Source organism: Carassius carassius, chromosome 32 (genome assembly GCF_963082965.1).
Source record: "Carassius carassius chromosome 32, fCarCar2.1, whole genome shotgun sequence".
NCBI lineage: Eukaryota > Metazoa > Chordata > Actinopteri > Cypriniformes > Cyprinidae > Carassius > Carassius carassius.
Genome location: NC_081786.1, coordinates 23,537,268 through 23,564,415, shown reverse-complemented (window position 1 = coordinate 23,564,415; position 27,148 = coordinate 23,537,268). Strand labels below are relative to the sequence as shown.

At 36.7% G+C, this 27,148-nt stretch overlaps 1 protein-coding gene across 1 annotated transcript in view; it reads right to left on the bottom strand.

Moving 5' to 3' along the window:
• alk (ALK receptor tyrosine kinase) overlaps positions 1 to 27,148 on the bottom strand; it is a 402,565-nt gene that overhangs the window by 61,742 nt on the left and 313,675 nt on the right. Inside the window, exon 5 of the mRNA XM_059520814.1 lies at positions 1,442 to 1,569. Within this exon, the coding sequence (XP_059376797.1) occupies positions 1,442 to 1,569 (128 nt within the window). The remainder of the gene's footprint in view (positions 1 to 1,441; positions 1,570 to 27,148) is intronic.

Sequence of the window (27,148 nt, the reverse complement as noted above, 5' to 3'; positions counted from 1 at the left end):
GATTAGAGCTAGAGAGAACAGGGCACTTAGCAGCAAGAACAGAGGAACACGGCGTGCCTCAGGACGAGAACAGCCTGTCTAACGAAGAGACCCCCGGAGGGATTTGTTTGGGCAGACGCAAAAAAACTGGGCTACTAAACTACACAACCCTCAAACAATTAGAGATCTGTCTGCCTCTGAATTTGCATGACAAGCAGCGTTCTGTTCCCTGTGGTCAGACATGGGCAATTTCCCCGCCAGTTATTGAATCAGGAAGCATGGAGCAGAAAAAAAGAGCAAAAAAAAAAAGAGCACGAGGAAAAATTCAAGTTGCCGCCGTTGATCTAAAAAGCATGAATGCTCTATAGTAAATGTTGTAGTTCAAATGAGGAAGTTGAAAGAGGCAGTTGCTCTCCTTACATAAGTTGAGTGTTAGAAAAAAATGCATTCAGTACACTCATACAAAGATTTGAAGTGAGGCAGATTAATTGCTTCTAGGCATCAAACGCATATTACATTTTTTTTAACTTTTGATTGAAAGGATTCCAACACTATTTACAAAAAAAAAAAAAAAAAAAAAAATGAATGTATAATGTAAATATTTTTACACTTTTGCCAATAAGTCGAAAATCACAGACACGTTTGCATTGCAATATTCTTCCCTGAAATCATTTGCAGTATTTTATATTCAAATTTATGACTTTATGAGGTTTTACAGAAATTAAACAGATTGCAGTCTCATTTGATCACATAACCTGTCATTCTTCGACAATAATTACTTTTACAAGGACTAGTTATATGCTATGCAGCATTATCGGTACAAATTTTGGATGGTTTTTAATATTTGGAAATATAATTGCAATTTAAAAGAACTGTCTACTATAATTGAATATTCTTTTTTTTTTCTGTGATGACAAAGATGAATTTTCAGCATATTTTCTCCAGTCTTCACTGCACTAATATGCTGATAATAGTTTTCACTATGAAAACTATGAAAAACCAAATGCTGTTATCAACACTGATAGTTAAAAGAAACTTTTCTTGAACATCAAATTGGATTATTAGACTGGTTTCATAAGAGTTATTCATGTGGCGTTGAAGCCTTAACTAATGGCTGCTGAAAATAGAGCTTTGACATTACATGAATAAACTACATTTAAAATGCATTTTAGTAATATTTTTCAATATTACAGCTTTTCTCCTTTTTGATAAAATAACTGCAGCCTTGGTGAGCATTTAAGACTTCTTAAAAAAAAAAAAAAAAAAACCTTTAAAAAGTGTATATGGCAGCAGAAAGCACTAAAGTAAAATCTGCAGAAAAGTTTTAGCTAAAAAGGCATATACAACAAAATAAATCTTGAATCAAAATGTAAGCAGATTTTTTGACAATTGATTTTGGACTTTGGAATACGAATCAAAGCAAACCAAAAACTGAAACATTTCCATATTGTGAAACACTCACGTATGGTGCAGTTGGTGGTGAAGCGGGGGTCATAGGTCGCTGTCTCCATGTCGCCGGGCTGGTTGTAGCTGGAAGAAATCCTGAAGGGTTTGCTCCGGGCACCCAAGCTGAGGTGTACCACCGCCCAGCTGAAAAGGAGAGAGAGAACCAGCAGGATGAGCACCAGAACCAAGCACCAGGGCCGATGCAGTGCCCGCAGTGGGCTGTAGGAGGTCAGGGTGGCCTCTGGCAGACCGTCCCCAGTTTGGCTCAGCTCAGTAGTCTCTGGGGATCTTGTGGAGGGAGATGTCTGGCTGTCTGACACCAAACCAGCCCCATCTGCAACTTTAGGGTCATCCTCTGCTGCAGTATCGCACATCCCCTACACTTCCAGGTATCCACTCTGCTTGTGGAAGCTCTGTCAGTTGAAACAAGAGAGCAGGTATGTGTTTATGTGTGCACTGATGCTGTCTCCACCGGATGGTACCTGTGGAACAATGCACAGATGTGCGGTTGCTCTGTGGGTCTGAACGTTTTTAACCAAACTACCTCTCATAAGGAAGTCAATGACCTAGCTAATTTTATTAAGCAAATTGCTTAGATTTCAATTTGCTAGTGGCTAGTGACCAATGACTTCAGACTCCTCCCTCTCTCTCCTCCCTCTCCTTTGCTTTTCTTTCTTCCATTCCAGACCTGTAACCTCTGTTGTGTTGTTGTTTTTTTCACATCTCACTGCGAGTTTTGCATCGACGTCTGATTCGCTTCAATGACAGAAGTCGAGATCCATGACTAAGTGGGTGGTGATCCTCTAAACAAACACACAGACAGCTAGCAATCATAGGGAATGAAGACAGGCAGCTCTCTGACAGAAATAAAGCACTCAGATACACTTGAGTAAAGATTATTGTTCCACATTTCAGTTTACAAAGACTTGGTGTTTGTATGTCTGATTTCACATCATTAACGGCAATGTGAAACGCTATTTAAAACCTATTTTGCTTCCGCAATATGACATTTTATTATGAAACAGGATAGTTAACAAGAAAAATTACTGAACGTGAGTTGTGCTATAAATAATACTTAAAATAATAGTCGCCCGACAGTGTTATAAATTTAACGTAGAGCGGCGAGAAAAAGTATGTGAACCCATCTGATCTTTATCAAAGTCACTGATTCTGATTCATGTAAATATATGTTACTGATTCAAGTATTTATTTATAATTTTTTTTATCCAGGGTTGTCCTCCTGCAATAAAATCTAACCTGCACCCATGTGTAAATGTGGAAAAAAGTGAGAGGATAATTGAACTTGTCATCAAATGCTCTGGTTTTTATCATTGCTAATGTTGTTTTGTAGATCTAGAATAATGTATATTTATGTGCACAAATGCGTAATGTCTTATCATTAGGGTTGCATTTGGAAAATGTTTTCATGCTTTCAGCAATCAACTTTTGTTCTGTTAGATATGTGCTTTTTTATCTAATAAACTAGCATTGAACTTCAAGGAATAATGTGTTGCACAAGTCATTTGCATAATTTCAAATTCAGCACTATTTTAGGCTAAATTGCATCCTGTGCATGGGCAGAAGTCATAGACTCATATCTACATCTTAATTCCATTGGACAGTGTTGTCATTAGATATATGGTAATAAAGGCACACATGCTCATGGCACTTTGAATATCATTTTGGGGCCTTCATTGCCGCTTTACTGATATTCTACAGTAGTCTCTGTCTCCTGGTGCACTATTATAGTCAATGTTGCATAGAAAAATAACATTTTTTAGCTGAGTAAATTCTCAAGTAGAGTAAAACACACTAAATGCATGTTAGACTCAAACATGAAAGAACTTTCTCAGTTCTATTTTTTTTTTAATCTGCCAAAGCACATTAGAAATGTATAAAATGTGAAAAAGTTAAGTGATATTGAATTGTAAGAAAATGAATAATGCTTGCAAAGACAAAGTATGGAGCAAGGGGTGCACTGTAGTATCAATATTTTCTATCAACAACATTAAGCGTAGTATAATTATGAGCACACATCAAGAAAGAGATAATGAGCAAATGCTGCCAAACACAGAAACTGCGTGTTGTTTTGTTGAGATACTAAAGTATGTTTTTCTTTATCCATATATTTTCTTCATATGTACTGTACAAGAATGTATATGACCAAAATGCAATACAATCATTTATAAAGCAACACCTCTTGCAGACAGACTTAAAATAAGTAAATGGAAAGATCTATTTGAGTTGATAGCACATTTATAAGCTGTTATAACTGAAGTGCATTGAAGAGAAAGCCATTTATTATTACCATTTTTTTTTACCTAAAAATGGTTACCCTGTTACATTGTCAACATAATATAATATTAATCCTTCTCAGATAATATTTTAAAAACCTTGGTTTCAGTGCAATGACAGTATAAAAGGTAAAGAATAAATTCTGCATGAGTTTACTTTAATTATTTAATTGATTAATGTCCATGTTTATTAATTTACTAGAGATGTAAAACACCTGATACATATGGAGTCAGTGTAATAAACAAGATAATGTAAAGTCAGGCGATCATTAATAAATGTCTACGCTTCATGTCGTGGTCCTGATCACGATTATACGCTGTATTCACATAATGCTGGCCCTCACATTCTACTCAGGAAGTCTATTGGGTTAGCACCTCCCGCAAAATCGCATTCATTTCCTGTGCTAATGAATTCCGAAGATTATTAATATGGAAAACAAGGTGAGATAAAGCAGTAAAATACCTTCTTGATCTCTTCTGCTCCAATGCTGTGATAAGCATCTGGGCCTCGCTGTAGCAGCTCATTTAAACATTTTGATCTAATTAATCAAGTATCCAGTGGGAGACCCCCTAACTCCAAATAAAAATCTCTTGTGCAAGAGTTATTAGCATGACTAATAAGCGGCAGCGCTGATAAAATTTTTCATTATTATTAGCATTATAACTCATAAAGCATCATCATACAGACCGACAAGCTCTGGAATGCTGGCTCTGACCTTTGAGTGTCTTTTCATGTGGACACAGGGCCATTACAAAATCAAGTTTAGTATATAGATGGCAAGCAACTCTTGCAGGTCAATTCATCATGTGTGTCTCATTAACGAAATTTAATTAGATTTTTCTGTTTTGGCCCAATGCTTTGTAATGATTAAACCTCAGCGACTTTTGAGGTCACAAAGGCCACCTATAGAATATGTTTTGCTTACTGTGGGAGTTTGGTTGCGTCGGTGTAGCTGTTACTATTGGCTATATGATAAATGTACATGTTGAAAAATGCACCAGCTATTCAGCAGTAGAGCAACATGGTGGGCTGAAGTGCAATGGTAATGCAAATGCATATAATGATTTACTTCTATGATTTTTTTTTTCAAGTTTCAGAACATTAAATTAAAGAGAGAGAGAGAGAGAGAGAGAGAAAGAGAAAGAAAAACAAAGCATTTGAGGTTTTAATAGAAGGCAGAAGGAAAAATACTCATACTCAATATTTATTTATTTATTTATTTTTATTTTGATGATTAGAGCTTACAGCTCATGAAAGTCAATAATCCAGTATCTGATATATTAGAATATTTACCTTTAAGTTTCATTAAATGACCATCCGTACAGTATAAATTCCGGTTATCTCTTGTTTTTTTTAAACCAAAATAATGGGGAAGACTGCTGACAATGGCAATGGTTCAGAAGACTATCATTGACACCCTCCACAAACAGTCACAGACAGAGGTGTAATAATAGGGCAGGCAATTGCCTGGGGCCCCACATTTTGAGGGGGCCGCTGACAGCTGATCATTTAAACAATCGAAAATGTAATTATTAATATAACATGGAGCAATATATCTGCATCCCCCCAGGGGGCCCCCTCTCGCGTTACGCTGGATGTGCTTGCATTTTGACAGACTGAATACTTACTTAATTTTTTTACCGCGGTAGTTACTGCATCATCAGAGAGAATCGCAGTAGCAGAATACAGGTCGAACTACCATCTTTATGTTCTCAATAATAACAATATGACAAACCTGATAAAAACATACAAAGTGACAAAAAATACAAAGAAATACAAACAAACAAAATAATAATAAATAATAACAAGAATGAATAAACGAAATGGGCGTTTTTATTACCCAAGCAAACATGACTGACAATGTGCACATGTTATTTTATTAAATATGTATGCTTGTTTTTGTTTACTTGTTTTATTATTATTATTATTATTATTATTATTATTATTATTATTATTGTTGTTGTTGTTGTTGTTGTTATTATTATTATTATTATTATTATTATTATTACTACTACTAGTAGTAGAAGTAGTAGTAGTAATTAAATATAATACAAAAAAATGTTTATTTTACATTACATTTCTCATATTTCATTTCATAACAGTAATAATAATAATAATGCTACTACTACTACTACAATGAACAATTATTAATAAATGCTAATGAAAACATAAATGACTAACATTTTCAAATATAGAAAATGCACCATCCTATCATGATGCATCAAACTGCTGGCCGACTGCACAGGCACAGCATTGTACAGAAGAACAAAACATCATTTGCATGCTAATGTTGAGGATGAGCAGCATTAAACCCAAGGCAACAGATCCACAGAATCATGGCAGATAGATGAGATCAATACAGTTGGAGGCAAACCAGTGGTTCTGGTTTTCAGAAAATCGCACCACCTGTTTAAGTGGCATTGATTTTGACAGTCAAATCACATGGTGCACAACAAGCTGGCAGATATGGACTGCACAAACTGTTGATTAGATGCAGCACTTTGACAAGGTGGGCCAAATAAATGCTACTTCCTCAAATGGAATGGAACATATTTGAATACTATCAAGAGGAAGGACTTTTTTTTTTTTCGCGTTCGTAGCAAACAGAGCTAGGTTACTTGACATAGTACACAGTTGTGTATTGATCAAATGTAAGTAGCAGTAAGATTTCAATGTCTGTCCTGCAGTAGGAAGCTCAAGAATCAAAGTGTTAAAATGTCTCAGGCCATTAGCAATTCTCCAGAGCACAGACGTGCCGTTTCCCTTGCTTTTCTCAATATAACATCAACTGAAAAAAAAAAAATAGGTGTATTCATAAAAGCAAGCAACCGTCACGTCGTGGCAGGGGTCAACTGGGCTAATTAGTTTGTGAAATCACTTGCTATCAATTCAACAGGAAAGGGGAACAATTATATTCTCTTATATTTCTTTAAGTCTAGGCACTATTTAGCAGAATAATGTACCTTTGGAAAACATTTGCGAATACATACTGCACTGGTTATAATTCCCTGAGGGCTAAAATTAACAACCATGTACTTCCGTCTCTGGCTCATGTCTCCTGATCTGAGGCAAATTACTGCAAGAAATGAAAAGACCTTGCTGGCATTCAGTATTACCACTGCACATTTCTAGTGACTGATGAAAAAAAAAGAACAAAGAAAACAAAATAGAGCAAACTGAAAGAGAGTGAAAGACCAAAACTGAAGGAAATAAATAAACACAAATAAAAGAGCATGTTTGCCACCAGTTGGCATAAAATTTGAAGACTGATGTTCGCCTGGTACTGTACTTTAATAGTAACACCAGTAAATTAAATTAATGCATTTAGCAGACGCTTTAATCCAAAGCGACTTACATTGCATTCAGGCTAACAATTTTCTCCTAACATGTGTTCCTTTGGATTCAAACCCCCAACCTTGCACATGCTAACGCGATGCTCAGAAACAGAAACATAGTAGACTATTAATAATACATGCTCTGTGAAAACAATGAACAGCAGCTTCCAGAAATTAGCACATCTATTATTTATTATTTTTCTATTTTGAGTTTTATTCATAAAACTTTATGCAAATTTCGGAAATCATATGTTGTTATCCCACTAGCATGGGACTAATGGTTCGTCAGAGTGCTTGTTTCAGTGATTGAATTAAGTGAAATGTGAATTCAACGTCATGATTTGAAGGTAAACTCCTTTGAGTTATAAGAACATATCCAAACCCTGAAATAACACTTCGAACAATAAACAATTGATCAGTGTCAGAAATTATCTTTCCCATAAGGGGCACCTGATTTTCAGGTTTTATTTTTATTTTTTAAATTCAATCGTTATCGGGAAACCCGGCCCTTTAGGCTCTGCCTCGGTACGGTTTGTGTCAAGTCATTCGTTAATTTGCGATGCGTTTCTCGATAACGATTGATATTCTTAGACCAGAGCTTTTCTACGAGTCATTTTACATCGTTCTTTATTGTTTCACGTGCCTTTCCCAAAAATGCACTTAACACAGTCGCACGTAGCCTTGCTTTAAGTGCTACTTAGGAGTCGCTATCCGTTTGTCAAGTGCTAAAATATAACCTTATAGAATGGCTTGTAACACGATCGTTTATTGAAATATTAACCTAAGAATTCTGCATTCCAGCGCGGAAATAATAACAATTATATTATATTATATTCTTATATTATATTATATTATATTATATTATATTATATTATATTATATTATATTATATTATATTATATTATATTATATTATATTATATTATATTATATTATATTATATTATATTATATTATATTATATTATATTATATTATATTATATTATATTATATTATATAGTGATTTCCAGTACATGGCTGGTATTCGTGCATGTCAGCAAGTTAATGACAATTTATTTTCCTCCCAGTCTTTGAAGCATATTTCCTACATTACTTATTTTATTAATTTTTTTGTTGTTCGGCCATTTAATTTAGACGTATTTCAAAAATTTTTCTGCCTTTTTTTAATTATTTGATTATATATATATATATATATATATATATATATATATATATATATATATATATATATATATATATATAAAAGAGTAATAATGTGCATCGTAAGAAGACAGATTTATGCAGTCACCTGCAGGACAATCAGCAGATTAAACCTTTAATTTTATTCAAGTACAATGTGATTATAGTATAAGGATTTGATTGTACTTTATTGTACTTTTTTTTACTCGTTTTTGTTGTTGTTTTAAATAAATGTATAAATGAAGAATAATTTAAAAAGGCAGAAAATAGAAATACACATCTAAATTAAATGACTGAACAAAAAACAAAATGAATAAAATAATGTAGGAAATATACTTCAAAATTATACATTGATAATCTGTCAATTACTTGCTGACTTGCACGGAAACCAGCAACCTATTGGACCCCGAAATAACGTCTCTCTCTCTCTCTCTATAATATATATATGTATATATAATTTTAATATAAAGTATAATATTATACGTTTAATATAATATAATATAATATAATATAATATAATATAATATAATATAATATAATATAATATAATATAATATAATATAATATAATATAATATAATATAATATAATATAATATAATATAATAAAAAATATTATATTAGATCCGAGTTGTCTGGAACACAGCATTAGGTAAACATTTTAATAACCAAGCGTGCACTACGAACTATTCTAAGGTGACATTTCAGCAATTGACAAACGGATAGCGACTCACAAGTAGCACTTAAAGCACGGCTACGTGCGATTATGTTAAGTGCATTGTTGTGAAATGCACGATAAACAATAGCAAACGATCACAAAATTACTCACAAAAAACACTCTTAAACGCTAAGATCAATCGTTACCGGGAGCGTTTTCTACGAGTAATTTTGCAATCGTTCCTTAATGTTTCACGTGCGTTTCCCAACAATGCACTTAACACAGTTGCACGTAGCTGTGCTTTAAGTGCTACTTAGGAGTCGCTGTCCGTATGTCAAGTGCTGAAATCTCATCTTATGGAATGGCTCTTAATTGTAGTAAACTATGTTAACCTAATGCTGTGTTCCAGACAGACAACTTGGATATAATAACTATAACACAATAAAATATTATATTATAGTCTATAATATTATACTTTACATAATAATATATAATATACTTTATATATTTATATATTATGTTAGGTAAAAAATGTTAGCCTGAATGCACTGTAAGTCGCTTTGGATAAAAGTGTCTGGTAAATGCATAAAATTATTTAAATTAATTTATTTATACACAGTATAGAGAGAGTGAAATGTTATCTCGGATCAAATACATAGCTGGTTTTCGTACACTTCAGCAAGTCATTGACATATTTTTTACCCCCAGTCTTTGAAACATTTCCTACATTAGCCTACTTATTTTTTTTTTTTTTTTCAGTCATTTAATTTAAATGTATATTTCGATATTTATAAATTAATGAAACAAAAATAAGAAAATGAGTCAAAGTAAAAAATAAAGCACAATCAAATCCTTATATTATAATCACATTTCACTTGAATCAAAGTTAATGGTGTAATCTGCCGATTGTCCTGCAGGTGATCACATAAATCTGTTTGGATTGCTGTGCTAATTGTTTTGAGAACAAGTACACTGCATTGGAGAAAAGTGTTGAATCGACTGAGAAAAATGAGAAACAATGTATCACCAGAGCAGAAAAAGCAGCAGCAATCTGTCAAGACAGCGTGAGATAAGATGTGAAAGCCTCCACTGATCCGGGTCTTGACCATAGTGTTATCCACCCAACCCCTCAATGGCCAAAGCCAAGACTTATGTTGAACCCACACCTACACATACACAGCACATGAATGTTAACCTGCCCCGCATCCTCATATAACCCACACAGTGGAGCCAATTAGTTCGGGTGTATCAGGGTATCAGGGCAGGGTGAAGCGGTCAGCCATGTGTGTAAATATTGCAAAATTAAAAAGAGCCAGACACAGTGGGTTTGTAATGGGAATTGGAATGAAACCAAGCTGACATCATTAAACTGTCACTGGACATGGATGAGCTCCCGCCTCACGTTGTCCCGCTCCATCCATCCGGATGGATGGAGTGAAGGTTGAAGCGAGGGAAGAATGCCAGTTGTGAAGGAATGAGATGCAGAACAAATCAGGCTTTTGGTAGCCGACTAGGCTCTGAGAGTGTTTGCGAGGGTGCCTGTGAGTTTAAATCCACTGGACTGCATTACTCTGGCAGAGCTAATCACATTATACCTGTAATTGGTTTTGCAAAGTGTCTGACACACTTATAGCTTGGCACACAAGATATCGGCAGAAAGAAGCTCAGGCTGTTTATGCACTCAAGCAGACTTCTGTGTCACTGTGCAGACATGTTCATACTCACTCCTGTAATCTCTGCAATATCTCACATCATTTGACATTTGGGCGCTTTTTTTTGCCAAGCAACAAGAAATTATTTTCTGTCTGAAGAGGTGTAATACTATCTGCACTGAAAAAAAAGAAGAAAAAAAGTGTTGATTAGTGGGTGGTGCACTAGTCTTGCATAAACAGACTTTTGACTAACCAACAAAAAGTCAAGCCCATTTATTCAGGTCAAGAAGAGATTGTTTGATGGGCATTTGAAATATCCTGTAAAAAGCTAATGTGCTATTTGGTGGTCGGTGTACAGAATATAGACCATCATTCACTCATGCATGCATTCGTTCGTTCACAAGTATGTAAACAAACAAACAAGCAAGCAAACAAATAAACATACAAACAAACAAACAAACAAACAAACAAACAAACAAACAAACAAATAAATAAATAGTATTTGTAAATAAAATAAAATACAATGTATAAACAAAGTGCCTAATAAACAGACAGACAAATACAAATAATAATAATAATAATAATAATAATAATAATAATAATAATAATAATAATAATAATAATAATAATAATAATAATAATAATAATATAAGGGATTGTAAATAAAATACAATGCACAAATAAAGTGATATTATTAAAGTAGAATTAAAGTGAATAAAATAAAATAAAATAAAATAAAATAAAATAAAATGAAATGAAATGAAATGAAATGAAATGAAATGAAATAAAATCTACATAATATGAAGTATAATGTTACGATCTATTTAAGGTTGTTAAGTGGTGTCAGATCTAAGAAGACACATTTCTTTACTTCTCTCTTGAGTCTCTTGAGTGTCAGTTGCTTTAGAATTGATCTCTGTAGTTGTAGTCACTCACTCGTCTCATTCCTCCCCCGTCCCCTCTCTTTCACTGATCTTCAATGGAGCTGTCACTGTTAGCTTCACTTTTTTGTGGGTTTAACCTCAAACACTCTATTTTCCTTTGTCGCAATGCTTTCTTGATCTCTCTCTGTATATCTTCCACGCAACTGTTTCATGCTGTTGTTGTGCCCATGTAATTGATTTAAAGATAATTTCAGTTATAAAATACTTGCTTCTTAATATGCAGAGACAAGTATGAGTAAACCAATTACTTGGTTAGTTTGATGACTCTGTTGATTTTGAAAAATCAAAGTGTTTCAACAGAATACTTCAGCTATTTATGTTTCTCTCTCATGAAACACAATAACATGCTTATCATTTATCATGTGCACACCATATTAAATTAAACTGCAAATACATGTTTACAAATTTTGTTAATTTACCTTACAAGACACATGATGTAAAACTGGCTGACGTTAAAGCCCATCTATAATTCCAGTAATGAATATGCTGTCGCCATGGTCTCGAGTCATGAAATTGAAAAGATGAAAGAGTATGGAGAAAAATAGTCACATCACATGACAAGCGGCTTAGATTTTAGACTGAATTACGGTCAAAATTCAATTACCCAGTATCCTCAGACTTAAAAAAATAAATACAAATAAAATAAAATAAAAAAATATGGGAAAGCTGCAGCTACATATGAATGAAGGCCTGGGTGGTTTTGTGAAACTGTGTCAATGCTACATAGAATTCAAGGTGATTTGTTGTGTTAATGCTATGCTTTCAATCACACTTTCATTTTGCTGGTCTGTTTTTCATTTATCCTCCAAAAAATTCCATTTCAACTTTGTGACATGTGACCTCATGTTCAGCTGATAGATTGTGTTTGGGAACACAGGCCTACAGAGAGAGGTTACACAGTGTGTTCACATGGACACTGATTTATATGAGAAAAAAAGGAAAGTCAATAAACGAAAACAAACTGCACTTTTCTGCTCTTTTTTTTCTTTTCTGTTCCACCTCTCCTCACGTACAACAGATTATTTGCTAATAATGCATCCAATGAACCATGTTCTCTCTCTCTTACCAAGCATCCCTCTTGTTTTCTGCACTCTTTGAACTCATTGATGGCTCTATTTTGACGTAGCAGTAGTATTTCTGTATTTCTCTTCTAGTTCTATGCAATTTCATGTTTAATTGTAGTGTCTGTGAAACTATCACACTGATTCAAAAGTGCAGCCATGACATTTTAAGTAAAGATGAAACCAAAATTCACTTTCTTACTGCATTTTCATGTTTTTATTGTGAACAGCTTTAGAATTATTAACCAATTTCATAATCACATGCAATAACAGTGTTTCCTTATTTTTCCTGTAAAGCTGTTTTGAAACAATCTGTATTGTATAATGTAAAATGCACAATGTCTCTACTTGTACAGTTCTGAATGCAAAGCTCTGTTTTCTGCTTGTATTTGGAGCAAAACTCAGAGGCAGCTGAAATTCAAAGGCACACAAGGATGAAACTAATAAACCTAAGAGGAGGCCTTGAGCAATAAATGCAACCTCAAGACTGAAATACGTTTGGTCCTCTTGTATAGCATCCCTTTTTATACACAGCTTTGTGCTTGCAAATTAGCCGAGGGCTAATCCATTTCAGATTTGCTTTGGTATCATGCTACCTTAGAGTTGGCATATTAGCTTATATTTCCATTGCTAGCTGTCCTACACAGAAACAGCGTGTCATTAACTTTCAAGGTCTTTATGCAATAAACATTAAAGGTTCAGGTTTCAAAAATTTCTAAAATAGAGCTGTGATGGTAATAGAAAATAGTACAATTTATCAAATACCAGTAAAAAGGTAAAATGGGTCAAGATTCCTTCTCACATGTTTGATATTTGTCATTTCATGTGTATTGAAAAAGGCATGTCATTACTGGTGACATTATTTCTTCAAATAAATACTGATGAATTATTTGACAATGTCATATATCTGATATACCCTTCCAACATCTTTATTAGTCATCATAAAATAAGCTGATTACGGAGCCCTTAAAGAGACGTGGTGAAAAAAGAAATCTGGGTGAAAAAAATATATATATATATATATTATAATATATATATATTTATTGATAATATTACTATTAATAAAGCAGAATAGCCTATAAACGCAACACACTGCACATTAAGCTTCACCCCAAATGAAATGCTTAAGGTAGGCTAATAGATGAAGTTAATATATATATATATATATAATATATATGTATATATACAATCTTAATTAAGCCACATTAAAGGGTTAGTTCACCCCAAAATTTTAATTTGTCCAGTTTCTACTCACCATCGAAGCATCCCAGGTGTATTTGACTTTCTTTTAGAATAATCCAATCGGAGTTAAATAAAAAATTGTCTTTGCTCTTCCAAGCCTTTCAATGGGGGTAAGTGGGTGTTTGTTGTCAACAGTTCAGAAGACGTGAAATAAAGTGCGCACATCTGTAATAAAATGTCTCTCACATGGCTCTGGGGGTGAATAAAAGCGCACTGTTGTGAATCCATGCATTTATGCAAGATAGATATCCAGATTTCAATCGTAATAAACAAATTTTTTTCTAACACCTGCTGACTGTGGGACATGGAAGATGTATGCGTGCACCTCTGGAAAATGTGGCAGCAAAGGAAAACCAGTCTCCTCTTGGCTTATTTTAAAATCATCCAATGTTTTTCTTTACAAATCCTCATTTTGTGCTTCTAATTCGTGACGTTTAAAATCTGGATATTTATTTTACAAAAATGCATGGATTCACTATAGGGTGAATTTATTCACCCCCCCCCCCCCCCCCCCCCCCAGAGCTGTGTGAAGGATGTTTTATTACTGATGTGCGCACTTTTGTTTCACATATTCTGAACTGTTGACAACAAACACACGCTTACCCCCATTGAAAGGCTTGGAAGAGCAAAGACCATTTTTAATATAACTCAGATTGGATTATATTGAAAGAATAAAGTCATATACACCTAGGATACTTCGAGGGTGAAGAAAATATGGACACATTTTAATTACCGGGTGAACTAACCCTTTAAGTGTTTTATGAACTATGGCAGCTATATGATCAATGGCAAACTGTAAAGTAAGCAGGAAGTACTTGTCCGAACTCAACTAGTTTTAAAAAAGAGAAAGGAAAATATCTTTGCAAGGGGATACAAAAGTTTTGTGAGAGAATTTAAAAAACTTTGCGAGAGAACACAAAAGTTTAAGGGGAAAATGCAAATATCTTTGCAAGAGAACACAATAGTTTAGTGAGAGCATGCAAACGTTTTGCGAGGCAATGCAAAATACATAAATGATTCAAATATATATATTTACATATATATATATATATATATACATACAATACAATACAATATATATATATATATATATATATATATATATATATATATATATTTTTTTTTTTTTTTTTTTTTTTTTTTCTTTCTCACCATCATGTACTTTTAGGGGCTCCATAGCTGATAAATTAAGATTTAGAAGAATTAATCTGAATTTATAGTCTATTGATAGAATATTATAGCATAATTTGACATATCTTTGCATGGATTTACTTATCTGATTGGCTTGTCATCTGTCAAATATATATAACAAAAACAAATAAATGAAAACAGTTTATTTTTCTGCATATTCATTTATTAATCCCCAAACATTTTAATAAAGATGTTATATAACTTTTATATTAAGGTTTCTTAGACCCCCCCCCCCCCCCCCAGTGGGCCCCAGAGCTCTGAGTAAGAACCACTATATCAGAATTCATAATAATGTAATTTTATAGAACATCTAGAATAATGATAGTCAACAAAAAAAAAAACATATAGAGTTCTTACAGGTTGAATATTTCCCCTATAATTTACCATAGCACTGAATGATTTACATATTTAAGTATAATTATGTTTACATTTTACTCTAGAGATTACCAATTTAAAAATATATGGAAATACAACACATGATTATTTTTAACAAGTAGCTGCAGGTGGTCATTTTATATATATATTGGATTGCTACTTTTTCAGACTGAAAATAGAACCCCTTAATGATGGTGTTTACTTTGTGCATGATGACCCCTTCACAGGTGGCTCCATCACATTACAGTGTCTTAACCCATCTGCCTACACAGAACTGTTTAATCCTTGCAAAAACAAGATTGGTAGAGACTCTAAAATAGATCTTGGCTAAGCACAGTTCAAAGTACCTGTTTCTACCGAGACCTTATTATTTTCAGTATTCTCTTTTCTCCAAGACAGTCTCTGATGGTGCAAAACTGAAACATCAGATTTCTGAATCTGACTGCCATGATTGAGTATTCGCTGATTTCTGAATCTGACTGCCATGATTAAGTATTCGCAAAAAAAAAAAAAAAAAAAAAAAAAAAAAAATTATATATATATATATATATATGGGATATGCTGGTATGAAATTTTCCTGTTGTGATTAATTGCTAATGCTTTTATCACAGTAAACGGTATTATAACGGTATTTAATTTTTTACTGAACATTAAAATACAATAAATAAGAACAGAAAGATATATAAAGTTACAATTTGTAAACAGATTAAAGTGCAAAAGAACTATAAAGACCAATAGGTATCACTTTACAATAATACCCCATTAGTTAACCTTAGTTAATGCATTAACATTCACAATGAGCATTAGCAACATTTAAATACTAAATGTTAAAAACTAAATGTTAGCTCATTAAATAACACAGTTGCAACTTTTGAATTTAACAACGTGATATTAAATATTGGAATACCTAAGATTAATTAATGTACAGAAGAGTTTTTCTTTGCCAGTCTGTTAACTACTGAATTAACTAATGCTAAATAATGAAGCCTAATCTAATGTGTGAATGAACAATAAATAATCAAAACACTTTCAAACTACCTTTAAGCATGCTGTAGTCCAGATTAAAAAAAAAGTTTGAAAATAAATAACCTATTAAAACTAAATATATAAGTATTTGGCGCTGTGATGAACACCATAGAGCAGCTGCTTTATTTCTGGGGTTTCCAGAGTAAAGGCTGCATTTTCTGCAGTTTAGCGCCATCTGCTGTCAGAGTGGCACACTGTTTCAAGCAGCATACAGCGGTGTTGTGAATTTTGGCCAGTTGAAGAGAATAGTATTCTTAAAATGCATTCCAAATTCTGAATAATTTGTAATATATAATTAAATGTAAAAAAAAATACAATTAAATTTATGCATTTAGCAGACACTTTTATCCAAAGTGACTTATAGTGCATTCAGGCTATCAATTTTTACAGTATTACATATAATTATTCACAGTATTTACAAGTGCCCACGATAACAATATAGTGCGTATTCATTACTGTGATTTATCGCTTTACCGAGTACGGCGCATATCTAATATCTAATATATATACACATTGTACACATTGACTATTTGCCAAGTGGACCTCCTAACAGCACTGACATTTGCTTTCTTTGCCTTGCAGTTGTGTTGATTGACAAGGTCCATAGAGAGCCTGGCTCTAAAGCAAGTACCAGCCATCAATATCTGTTCTTGACTAATATATTCAAATAAATGTTTTTGCTCTCTCCTTGGGACACAGAGTTTACAAAAAGGCTAGCATAACGAAATGTTATACTTGTAGTATACATAAGTCACATATCAACACTACAGATAGAAACTACACTACAATTCATTTTCTGAATATCTGAATTATCCCCATTTATTTGCCGCTCATTCAACAACATGCCCTTCACATGTTACAGTGTTTCCCACCTATGGGGTATGATGTCACATTTCACTTCTCTTCTTTCAGAGAAAACAGTTAACACTGTATTAATGAAACAAGATCACATAATTATAACTAGATCTGTGTGAAAAAAAAGATAATCTGGGTGAAAAAAAAAACATAAAAATACTCCACAAGCAGATTTATGCTCTCAAAAGTGCACTAGCCTAGGGTTTTTTTTCATATATAATATAACTGATCCATGTGGGAAAAGATGCTACACATGCATATATTAACATTCTTATACTGAATAAAATGATAACCAATATATAGATATTTGAGCAGGCTGTGAATATATACGTAGGAAGTGTGTTTTCGGGGTGGGGGGGGGGGGGGGGTAAAATAAAATGTTAAAAAATAAGTAAGTATGAATGAATAAATGAATGAGTAAAGTCTAGCACCACCATTCTGGAATAAATTCCATACATATAATTATTGCCTCAGTACATTTGGGGGAGTCAAAAAAAAAAAAAAAAGGTTTGATATAGGTGCAGATAAATGTCTTGATTTCTCATCACCAGCGGTTCCGGCTTTCAGATTTTTTGACATCTGGCTTCATCCAACAAAATGCTAAATCTCCAAGCATTGGCTGAATTCCTAAATTATGAGCGTATCATGGGACCTTCTCCATACTGATGGAGGTCAGTGAGTAATATGCAAGGTTGATGCCTGAGAGCAATTTTTCTTCTTCTAACAAGGCTTTGATGTATTCACTCAATTTCCCACTGTTGCTTGTGAGGTATGGTCATCGAGCATTGAGTAAACATACTACAACATCATAAAAAATATATATATATATATATATTGACTGGTTATCGGATCCCCCCAAAATGCCAGACCAGATCTAAAGATCACATTAATGGAAAAACATTCAAAAATGAACATGGCATGGCTGTGGTAAAGGCCGGTATCCAGCTACAATTGCTCTCAAGTTCCTTATAAAAGACAAGCTTGAACTAACATGTAAGGGTCGAGGTGAAAGCGATGCAATGAAGCCTCACCATTATCAATTTATAATTCTAAATTCAACCACCTGTAGGGACCTCATTAGCGACTCCAACACATTTCCTTTCTTCCCCTAACTGATCTTGTTCCAACAGGTCATTATTTCCCTCTTATTTATCAAGTGCAAATAACCATTATTGCAATAGGCTTTCTCTCTCTACTTTATATTACCTTTAATTATTTTTCTATCTTTATTTATTGGCCCTTTTTAATTTTTTTTTTTTTTTAGATTTGATACGGTCAAATGTGAATGAACATTTGATTGTTAGAACAAACTGAATGAGTTGATTGTTTGAGTCTGAATAAATGATGCTGAATGAAATAGCATGGCATATGCTGTCTGAGAGAAAAATAATCTGCTGACGAACAATGCCTGAATGTTATCTGGGTCCCTTCAAGGGTGAAAGTATGAATGTATTTTTCAACTACACAGTATATTATGGACAATAGTGTATTCAGTAGTGTGCAATCTGCACTGTAAGGAAAGAAGAAGAAGAGCACATATTATTGCCCTATTCTGCATGACCATATTTAAGATCCCTTAAAGCAAAAGTTCACCCCAAAATGAAAATTGTGTCATATTTTCTCACCCTCGTGTTGCTTGAAACCTGTATATATATGTTTCATACTTACACATAAAAGAAGATATGTTGAAGAATTTTAAAGAACCAAAGAGTGGTCCCCATTGCCTTCTGTAGTCAATGGGGACAATCAGCTGTTTGTTTACCAGCATTCTTCAAAATATCTTCTTTTATGTTCAACATAAGAAAGAAACTCATACAGGTTTGGGACGACGTGAGGGATGTGCACACGATGACAAAATGTGTATTTTAGGGGTGAACTATTCCTTTATTCCAACACAATACCTAAACTTAACAACTACCTTACTAACTAATAATATGAAGCAAATTAAGATTTGGAGGCAAAAGTCATAGTTAACAGTTAGAACACTCTAAAAAATCCTGGGTTATTTTTTTTTTACCCAAATGCTTGGTTGAGCCTTTTGGGTCATTTTTTGGGGTTACTTTTTGAGTGTTTGGGTAGTTTTTGTGTTACCCAGCTCCTGGGTCAAATGTAACAACCCAATGTTTGGGTAGTTTTTGTATTCGCATGATGGAAAAGCCTGACGCTTTGCATAAAATAAAGTTTTAATTCATAAATATACAGAATACAAATACTTTGGATGTTAAAATATTTCCTCAGAGCTGTTTACTGTTTGTTTTTTGGGCAGGTTGTAAAGGCAGTGGCAGTATATTTCGGCTATGACTGAATCACAGGAAGGCGGTCTCAGCAGTGAGCAGTTCCCCGCAGAACACGACTCCAGCTCGGGCACGAGAACCAGTGCGACGCAGCGCAGTTTAGGTGAAAACATAATAACAAAGACTGGTTAATAACATGCAAATTACTTATGTTTAACATTTAGTTTTTACTTTTAATGATTGTTTAACGAGGTTAAATATGAGCAATATGTATAGCCTATTAAAACAATATAAACAATGCTGTATGATAAATAAAGGAGAATAAAAGAAATTATCATGCAAACCAGTGGTTGTGTGGATTATTTTAGAAAAATTTAGAGGATTTAAGTTAATCTGTAAACATTATTTAATGTATGAAGTAAAAAATAAGCTAGTAGGCTAATATAGTAAAAATGAATAAACCATAGCTGGGTTAAATCAACCCATTCTGCTGGGTTAAATAAACTACCTAATTTGCTGGGTAAATTTAACCCAAGATGGGTTCTGTCCTATATTTACCCAGCCCTTGGGTTAATAACAACCCAAATTGGGTTGTTTTTAACCCAGTGTTTCTAAAAAACATAGCCTACTAGCTTATTAGCTATATTAGTTTTCTGATATTTTATCCTATATTTTATTATTGTCTCATTATATCTTAATTGTTGGACAAGGAGTTTTCGGACCTGAAGGACTCATTTAATTTTATTCAGCATGTCACTGGCCCTATACGCATGAGAAAGAACATACTTTGGACCTTGTTTTTTCCTTAGGTCTATCAATTTGTGATGCTGATGTTATTGCTGTTTGTATTTTGGATCATATGCCTGTTACTTTCAGTGTAAATGAGCCAAATGAAATGAGGTTGAGTCAGTCCTCTTATGTTTGTTCCCGTACAATTATTCCAACACCACAGGCTTTTAGTACCTTTTCTGATGTATCATGGTTGGAGTCTACATCTCATGGCTGATCCAGATGAATAACTTACTGTTTTTAATTCTATATGTTCTGAAGTCTTGGACTCTGTTGCTGCTTACAAGATTAAGTATCATAAGGTAAATCATCAGCCTTGGTTTTAATGAACATACTTGTGTTCTTAGACAGCAGTGAAGGAAGCCAGAACGGGCTTGGAAGAAATATAAACTTCCGGTCTCTCACCAGATTTTATGAAACTCATTTCTTGGGTATCAGAAGACTGTAAAAGATGCTAAAGCAGCCTATTTTTCAAATATTATTTTGCAGCAATCAAACTCACCAAACTATTTGTTCCCTATCTGTCGGTCACTACGAGTTATGTCGAACGACATATGGGGTCTCACTTGGGAGGCCAATCATCTCTGAATTTAAGAGAAAACGCAGAAGACCCGCGGAGATGCCCGGTCAGAGTCGTGCTTTCTTTCCTGCAAGAAAGGTTGGAGCGTGGGCTGTCACCCTCCACCCTGAAAGTGTATGTGGCTGCCATTGCAGCCCATCATGATGCAGTGGACGGCCGGTCCCTGGGGAGGCATGACCTGATCGTTAGGTTCCTGAGGGGTGCCAGAAGGTTACATCCTCCTAGGACAACCCTGATTCCCTCCTGGGACCTCTCTATTGTCCTGGCGGGATTTCAGAGGGGTCCCTTTGAGCCGCTGGATTCAGTCGAGCTTAAGTTCCTGTCTCTCAAGACAGCGCTCCTGATCGCGCTCACTTCCATCAAGAGGGTCGGGGACCTCCAAGCATTTTCGGTAAGTGAAGAGTGCCTTGTGTTCGGGCCGGCCTACTCTCACGTTGTCCTGAGACCCCGGCCTGGATACGTGCCCAAGGTTCCCACCACTCCCTTCCGAGACCAGGTGGTGAACCTGCAAGCGCTGCCCCTGGAGGAGGCAGATCCAGCCTTGGCGTCGCTGTGTCCCGTAAGAGCACTTCGCATATACGTGGACCGCACCCAGAGCTTCAAAAGCTCTGAGCAGCTCCTGGTCTGCTTTGGAGGTCAGCAGAAGGGGAAGGCTGTCTCTAAGCAGAGGTAGGCCCACCGGATAGTGGATGCCATCGCCTTGGCTTACCATTCCCAAGGCGAGCCGTGCCCCCACGGAGTGTGGCCTCCTCCTATGCACTGGCGCACGGCGCCTCTCTGGCAGACATCGGTCGAGCTGCGGGCTGGGCGACACCTAAGAACTTTGCGAGGTTTTACAACCTCCGTGTGGAGCCAGTTTCTTCCCGTGTGTTGGGTAACAGGTAATTGGCGGGAAGGGCTGGCTGGGTGTCACGTTTGCTGCGCCATTCCACCTAACACGGGGATGTGAGCGCCTTTCTTCTCCCAGTAGAGTTCCCCGGTTGGCGTACCCTGGTCGAGCATCTTCCAGCACCCTCGGCAGTCAGACTTGGCGGAGCAGTCTGTCGCCAGGCCCAGTACTGGCGTTAGCATGCCCGGAGTTCCGGTCAGCCCCTGTACTGGGCTAGGTGTTCATATGGCTTGGTTCCCTACGGGTAATCCCATATGTGTATTCTTCCACGGTAAGGTTTCCCTCTTGGCAAACCCGTGTCTTCCCTTGGCAGACCCGTTCTGTCAGTCTCTTCTGGCAGCCGTTCCATCCCTACTCCAAGGTAGGACCTGCCTCAGAGACCCCTTCCATATTTAGTACTGCCCCCTGGGACAGTCCATATCGGTATATCCACATGTCACCTCCCTACAGGTAGGATGTGGTCTCCGTAGCTAACTTTTCCTAGGCTCGCTTCCCCATTGTCTTGCCAGCTGAAAGAACAAATAGGGAAGATTTGAAGCAATCTTTCTCTGAAGGTTGAAATCCCTTCCATTAACTTTATGTGGGCGGAACAGCAGCGTGGCCTTCTTCAGCAGCGATGTACTCACCCTTTGGCCCCTTCGGTACCAAGGTCAGTGAATTTGCGCTGGGGCTTTGGGAAGGTTACGACTTTTGTGGCTTTTTTTTGTAGCTTTTGTGGCACGCCAGGGCTTGTCGACAATTGCAGCACCACAGGGTTGTGACGGTGTTCAGGTTGTGGCATTTTCCATAGGACCCCATATGTCGTTCGACATAACTCGTAGTGACCGACAGATAGGGAACGTCTCGGTTACGTACGTAACCCTCGTTCCCTTATGTCCCCATGCCACAACCTTGAGCCGTTCGCTGTTGCCGGGACACGTTCTCGGCTCCTCAGCGTAAAACCTAATGAGTGGATGCACCTGTCGCCCTATTTATACCCGTGGCACGGGGAGTGGCTCAGGTGTGTTAATCCACTAGCCAATTTTCATTGGCGTTTTCTCTTAAATTCAGAGATGATTGGCCTCCCAAGTGAGACCCCAAGTGAGACCCCATAACATAACGTCTCCGTTCCCTCCAACAGGGAACGAGGGTTACGTACATAACCGAGAAGTTTCAAACTATGAATAGTTTTAATTAATTAGTTTTAAATTAATTTATTATTTTTTTATCCAAATGATAAAACCATCTACAAAGTGTTGTGAGAAGTTTTTAAGTGTTTTATAATATTAAATAAAAATAACTAGGTCCAGGTTTTGTGATTTGGATGTAAAGGAAACAGACGACTCTACTAAGTCAACACTTTTGTTGAATTTGACCTGGTTTCATCTATCAGTGTTTTGCCTTCGGGTTTGCTTGTTGCGACAGCTGACTTTATTTTCCAACATGTCTTAAGCAAGTGGTCATTCAGCCCTTTCTCAAGAAGTCTGCTCTGGAGCCTTTGGATTTCATAAATGATCTGCCAATTTCAAAGCTGCCCTGCATTTAAAAAAAGATTGGAGAGAGGGGGTTTAGCTGATTTTTTTTTTTTTTTTGATAAAAAAAAGATTTTGATCTTCAGTGAGGGTTGGGGAATTTTCTTCGTCTTTAGTTTCTATTGACTGTGGGGTACCCCAGGGCTCCTTTTAAGGGGTATTCTGATTTCACTATTTCAGCTGCCTTTAGGTTTTATCTAAACAACAACAAAAACAACAGCACACAGTATGTCTTATCATCTTTATGCTGATGATATTCAGATTTATTTGCCTTTAGATCAGGATGATCAACTTCTCATTTAACTTTGATATTATGTCTTGTGGAGATGGTTGGTTGTTTAGAGCAAAATCGCCTAAAGCTAAATGCGAGTAAATAGGAAGTAATCATTTTTGAATTGAAATATTGTTGACTGACATAAACGATGTGCACATGGACAACAAATGTGCAGATCCAAATAAGAAATCTAGGTGTACTTTTTGACTCAGCTCTAACGTTCGATCATCAGATTAAATGTGTGGTAAAAAGTTGCTTCTTTAAGTTGGGAACTATTGCAAAAATGAAATCCTTCTTGTCTGTTGCTGATCTTGAGATTCATGCATTTATGATTCATTTATCTCCTCCCATTTGGACTACTACAATGCACTTTATTTGGGAATTGCAAATTGCAACTGGTCAAGAATGCAGCTGGAGGCTCCTTACTAGTTAAAAGAAAAGGGATCACATTAATCCAGTTTTGGAAAAGCTGCATCGGCTTCTGGTTAAATGTCAGATTCAGTATAAGGTGTTGCTGTATGTTTTTAAAGCTGTCCATGATATGGCCCCAGAATATATTATGCACCTGACTTATATGAACTGGTAGACCTCAAAGAACATTTAACTGCTTACTGCTCTCAGTTTTGAAAACTCGCCTGAAAACTAAGAGGGATCTTGCATTTTCAGTCGCTGCCCCAAGACTGTGGAATACCCTTCCACCTGACATCAGATCTGCACCCTCAGTTGATGTTTTCAAATCTTGCGTGAAAATGGATTTTAAATAGTTGATTTTTGATGTAAATTTTAAAAATAGTTTTTCTGTTATTGTTGATTTTTGTTTTAACTATTCTTATCTTGTTGTGTTGCTGTACAGTCATTTGGTCTACTTTGTAGTGGAAAGGGCTCTATAAATAATAGATTTAATTAATTAATTTAATTTATAACCACAAACTGTTGTTTGAATATGAAAAAAGTAAAGCAGGTCCTCTAGTGTGCAATTTTCCATGTAATGCTACTAAAAACTGTGATATAGTCCTGTCAGTCATACATTTTCAGAACATTCCAACATGCCACAATGAATCACACCAATGGCAGCATTGGAGATGACTATGAATTCTTACATTGTGACATCAAAGTAGGATGACTTGAAGCTGAATGAATTACTGTTGAAGCCAATGTTCTTTCATCAGTGCGAGAGCATCCCTGTGTGCTTTAGTGCTCAACGATGCAACTGATGCAAGCAGCCACTGTGGGTAGGGCCATATTGAGACTGCACTGGGCCCCGAGGCTATGACTTACTGCAGGGGCCCCCAGCACAATAATGATAAAGCTTTAAATAGGATTTTTATCCCATATCAAAATTCTGGATGCACTGACATTTTAGAATTTTTGTTACCAGTTTCAATATCACAAAAAAATTACACGTCTAAGTTAAAATAGGGTTACTGAAGACAATTAAACAGTCACAAATTAGGCTACAACAGAACAAACATCATACGTAAACGAGCTACTTGAAAAACTTAAAGCACTGATATTATGATGTATAAAGAAAATGTACATATAGACTGCACGATCTCCACTGTATTTATTCAGTATGAAGTCATTCCTATTTATTTAACAGTCAAGTGATTAAAAGAACATTAAGTGATTTTTCTTTCTTTTCTTTCTTTTTATTGACACAAAAGCTATATTAGGCTGATTTAAAGAAATATTTTACCCAAAAATGAAAATTATGTTGTTGTTCCAAACCAGTATGAGATTCCTTCTGCCGTTGAATGCAAAATAATTTGGAACAATACTGGTAATCAGACAGTTGCTGGGCCCTCATGACTTCCATAGTATGAAAAAAACCCAAGTCAATGGGGAACAGAAACTGGTAGATGACCATCTCATAGCTGGAAGCCAGGCTCCGTTTCGCCCAGGGGGCAGAGCTCCATTGCCACTGGTATGATCTAGTACTCGGCCTTGTGGCTGCCAGGCGAGGGCAATTTCCAGCGGTAGCAGGTGTGGTTTGAGAGTTTCAGTGGTGGCAAACCCCTCAGGGGCCCACCACTCCTCTAGCACCTCCGATCCAGTTGAGAAGCTAATGGAACACACTGGACCCTCTTTAAAGAGTGCAACAGTGGTATCCTGTGGGGCTTCTCTTGATGACTGGATGTCTATCGCTTCATTGGAGGGAGGAAGATGTGGGTGCTGTGCTGCCCTCCAGGATGGTAACAATGCCTAAATTGGATCCAGAGATGACAGCTATGCTATGTTCTCAGTGCCCTGCCTTGGTGCCTTTCTTCCCGGATGTACATGACAAGCTCTCAATGTCCTGGACAGCACCTTTTACTCCCAGAGACTGGCCGGTGGGCACCTTCTCCCTCAACACCCTTGACGGTTGTGCAGCGAGGGGGTACATGGTGCTCCACCCAGTGGAGTGGGCAGTTGCGATGCCTAATACCACCTCCACCTGGCAGGGCCTAGCCGGTCCGGCAATGCTTATACAGCCTGTGGAGTAGGTGCCTCTGGCTTACACACTACAGCGTTAATGCAGGTGCACCAGGCCAAGGCACTGAAGGACCTGCTCAAGGGCGGTCATGACCCAGAAGTTCTCAGAGAACTACGAATAACGAAAGCCACTGCGCAGTTTCTGAGCTGTGAGATGTCCACTATGGTGGTCCAGGAGCACCAAAAGTTGCCGTGTCTGGTCGATATGAGGGACACCGACAAAGTTTTGTTTCTGAATGCCCCGGAATCCCAGACCGACCTCTTCAGCAACACGATAGAGAGCCTGGCCCAGCAGCTCTTGGCTGCACAGATGCAGACTGAAGCGGTTCGTCACACCCTGCCCAGCGGTCAACTGCTGCCTCCACCCGTCCACTGGCTGAGGTGCCCCAGCCTTCTAGTCAACAAGGGCGGCCCCCTGTTGTGGCTGGGAAAGGCTCCATATAGCTGGGAGTAGGCAGGCTGCCCCACCCGTCCTGGCCCGTCAAACCTGGCGGTGAGCAGAAGAGCAAGGGGCAATGAACAGGTTACCCAGAGAATGAGGAAGATGCTCTTTGGGGGATGGTGAAGGCACTTCTCCCCCCCCCCCCCGATGAGCCTGGAGAACCTGGAAAATCAGGATGTGAGAGCGGTTTTCTCTATCTCTGGGTCCCAGAAGGGCATGGAGTGTCACGGATGGCCCAACACCGGACCTCACTCATCCTCCTCCTTAGCCAGCCGGCAGCAGTCGAGAGTTTCAACAAAGGCCCTGCTCACGCACCCTCTGCTAACCTGTGGAACCAGGTAAGCATTGCACAGCACACTCAGACCCTTCTTCAGTCTGCTCACAATCTGCCCGAGTTGGGTTCCTTCATTCCACTGTGGGTACGGTATAAAACCAGTCCCTCCAGCCGATATGAGGACGGGGTTTTACAGCCCCTACTTTATTTCTACCCAAGAAAGGCAGTGGGTTACAACCAATTTTGGATATGCGTGTCTTGAACCAGTTACTGTTCAAGGTGTTGACGAATAAATGCATCTTCAGGTGTGTCCGTTCCAGAGATTGGATTGCAGCGATCGACCTGAAGGACACATACTTTCATGTGACAATCCTTCCATGCCACAGACCATGTCTGTGGTTTGCATTCAAAGGATGGGTTAATCAGTACAATGTCCTGCTATTCGGCC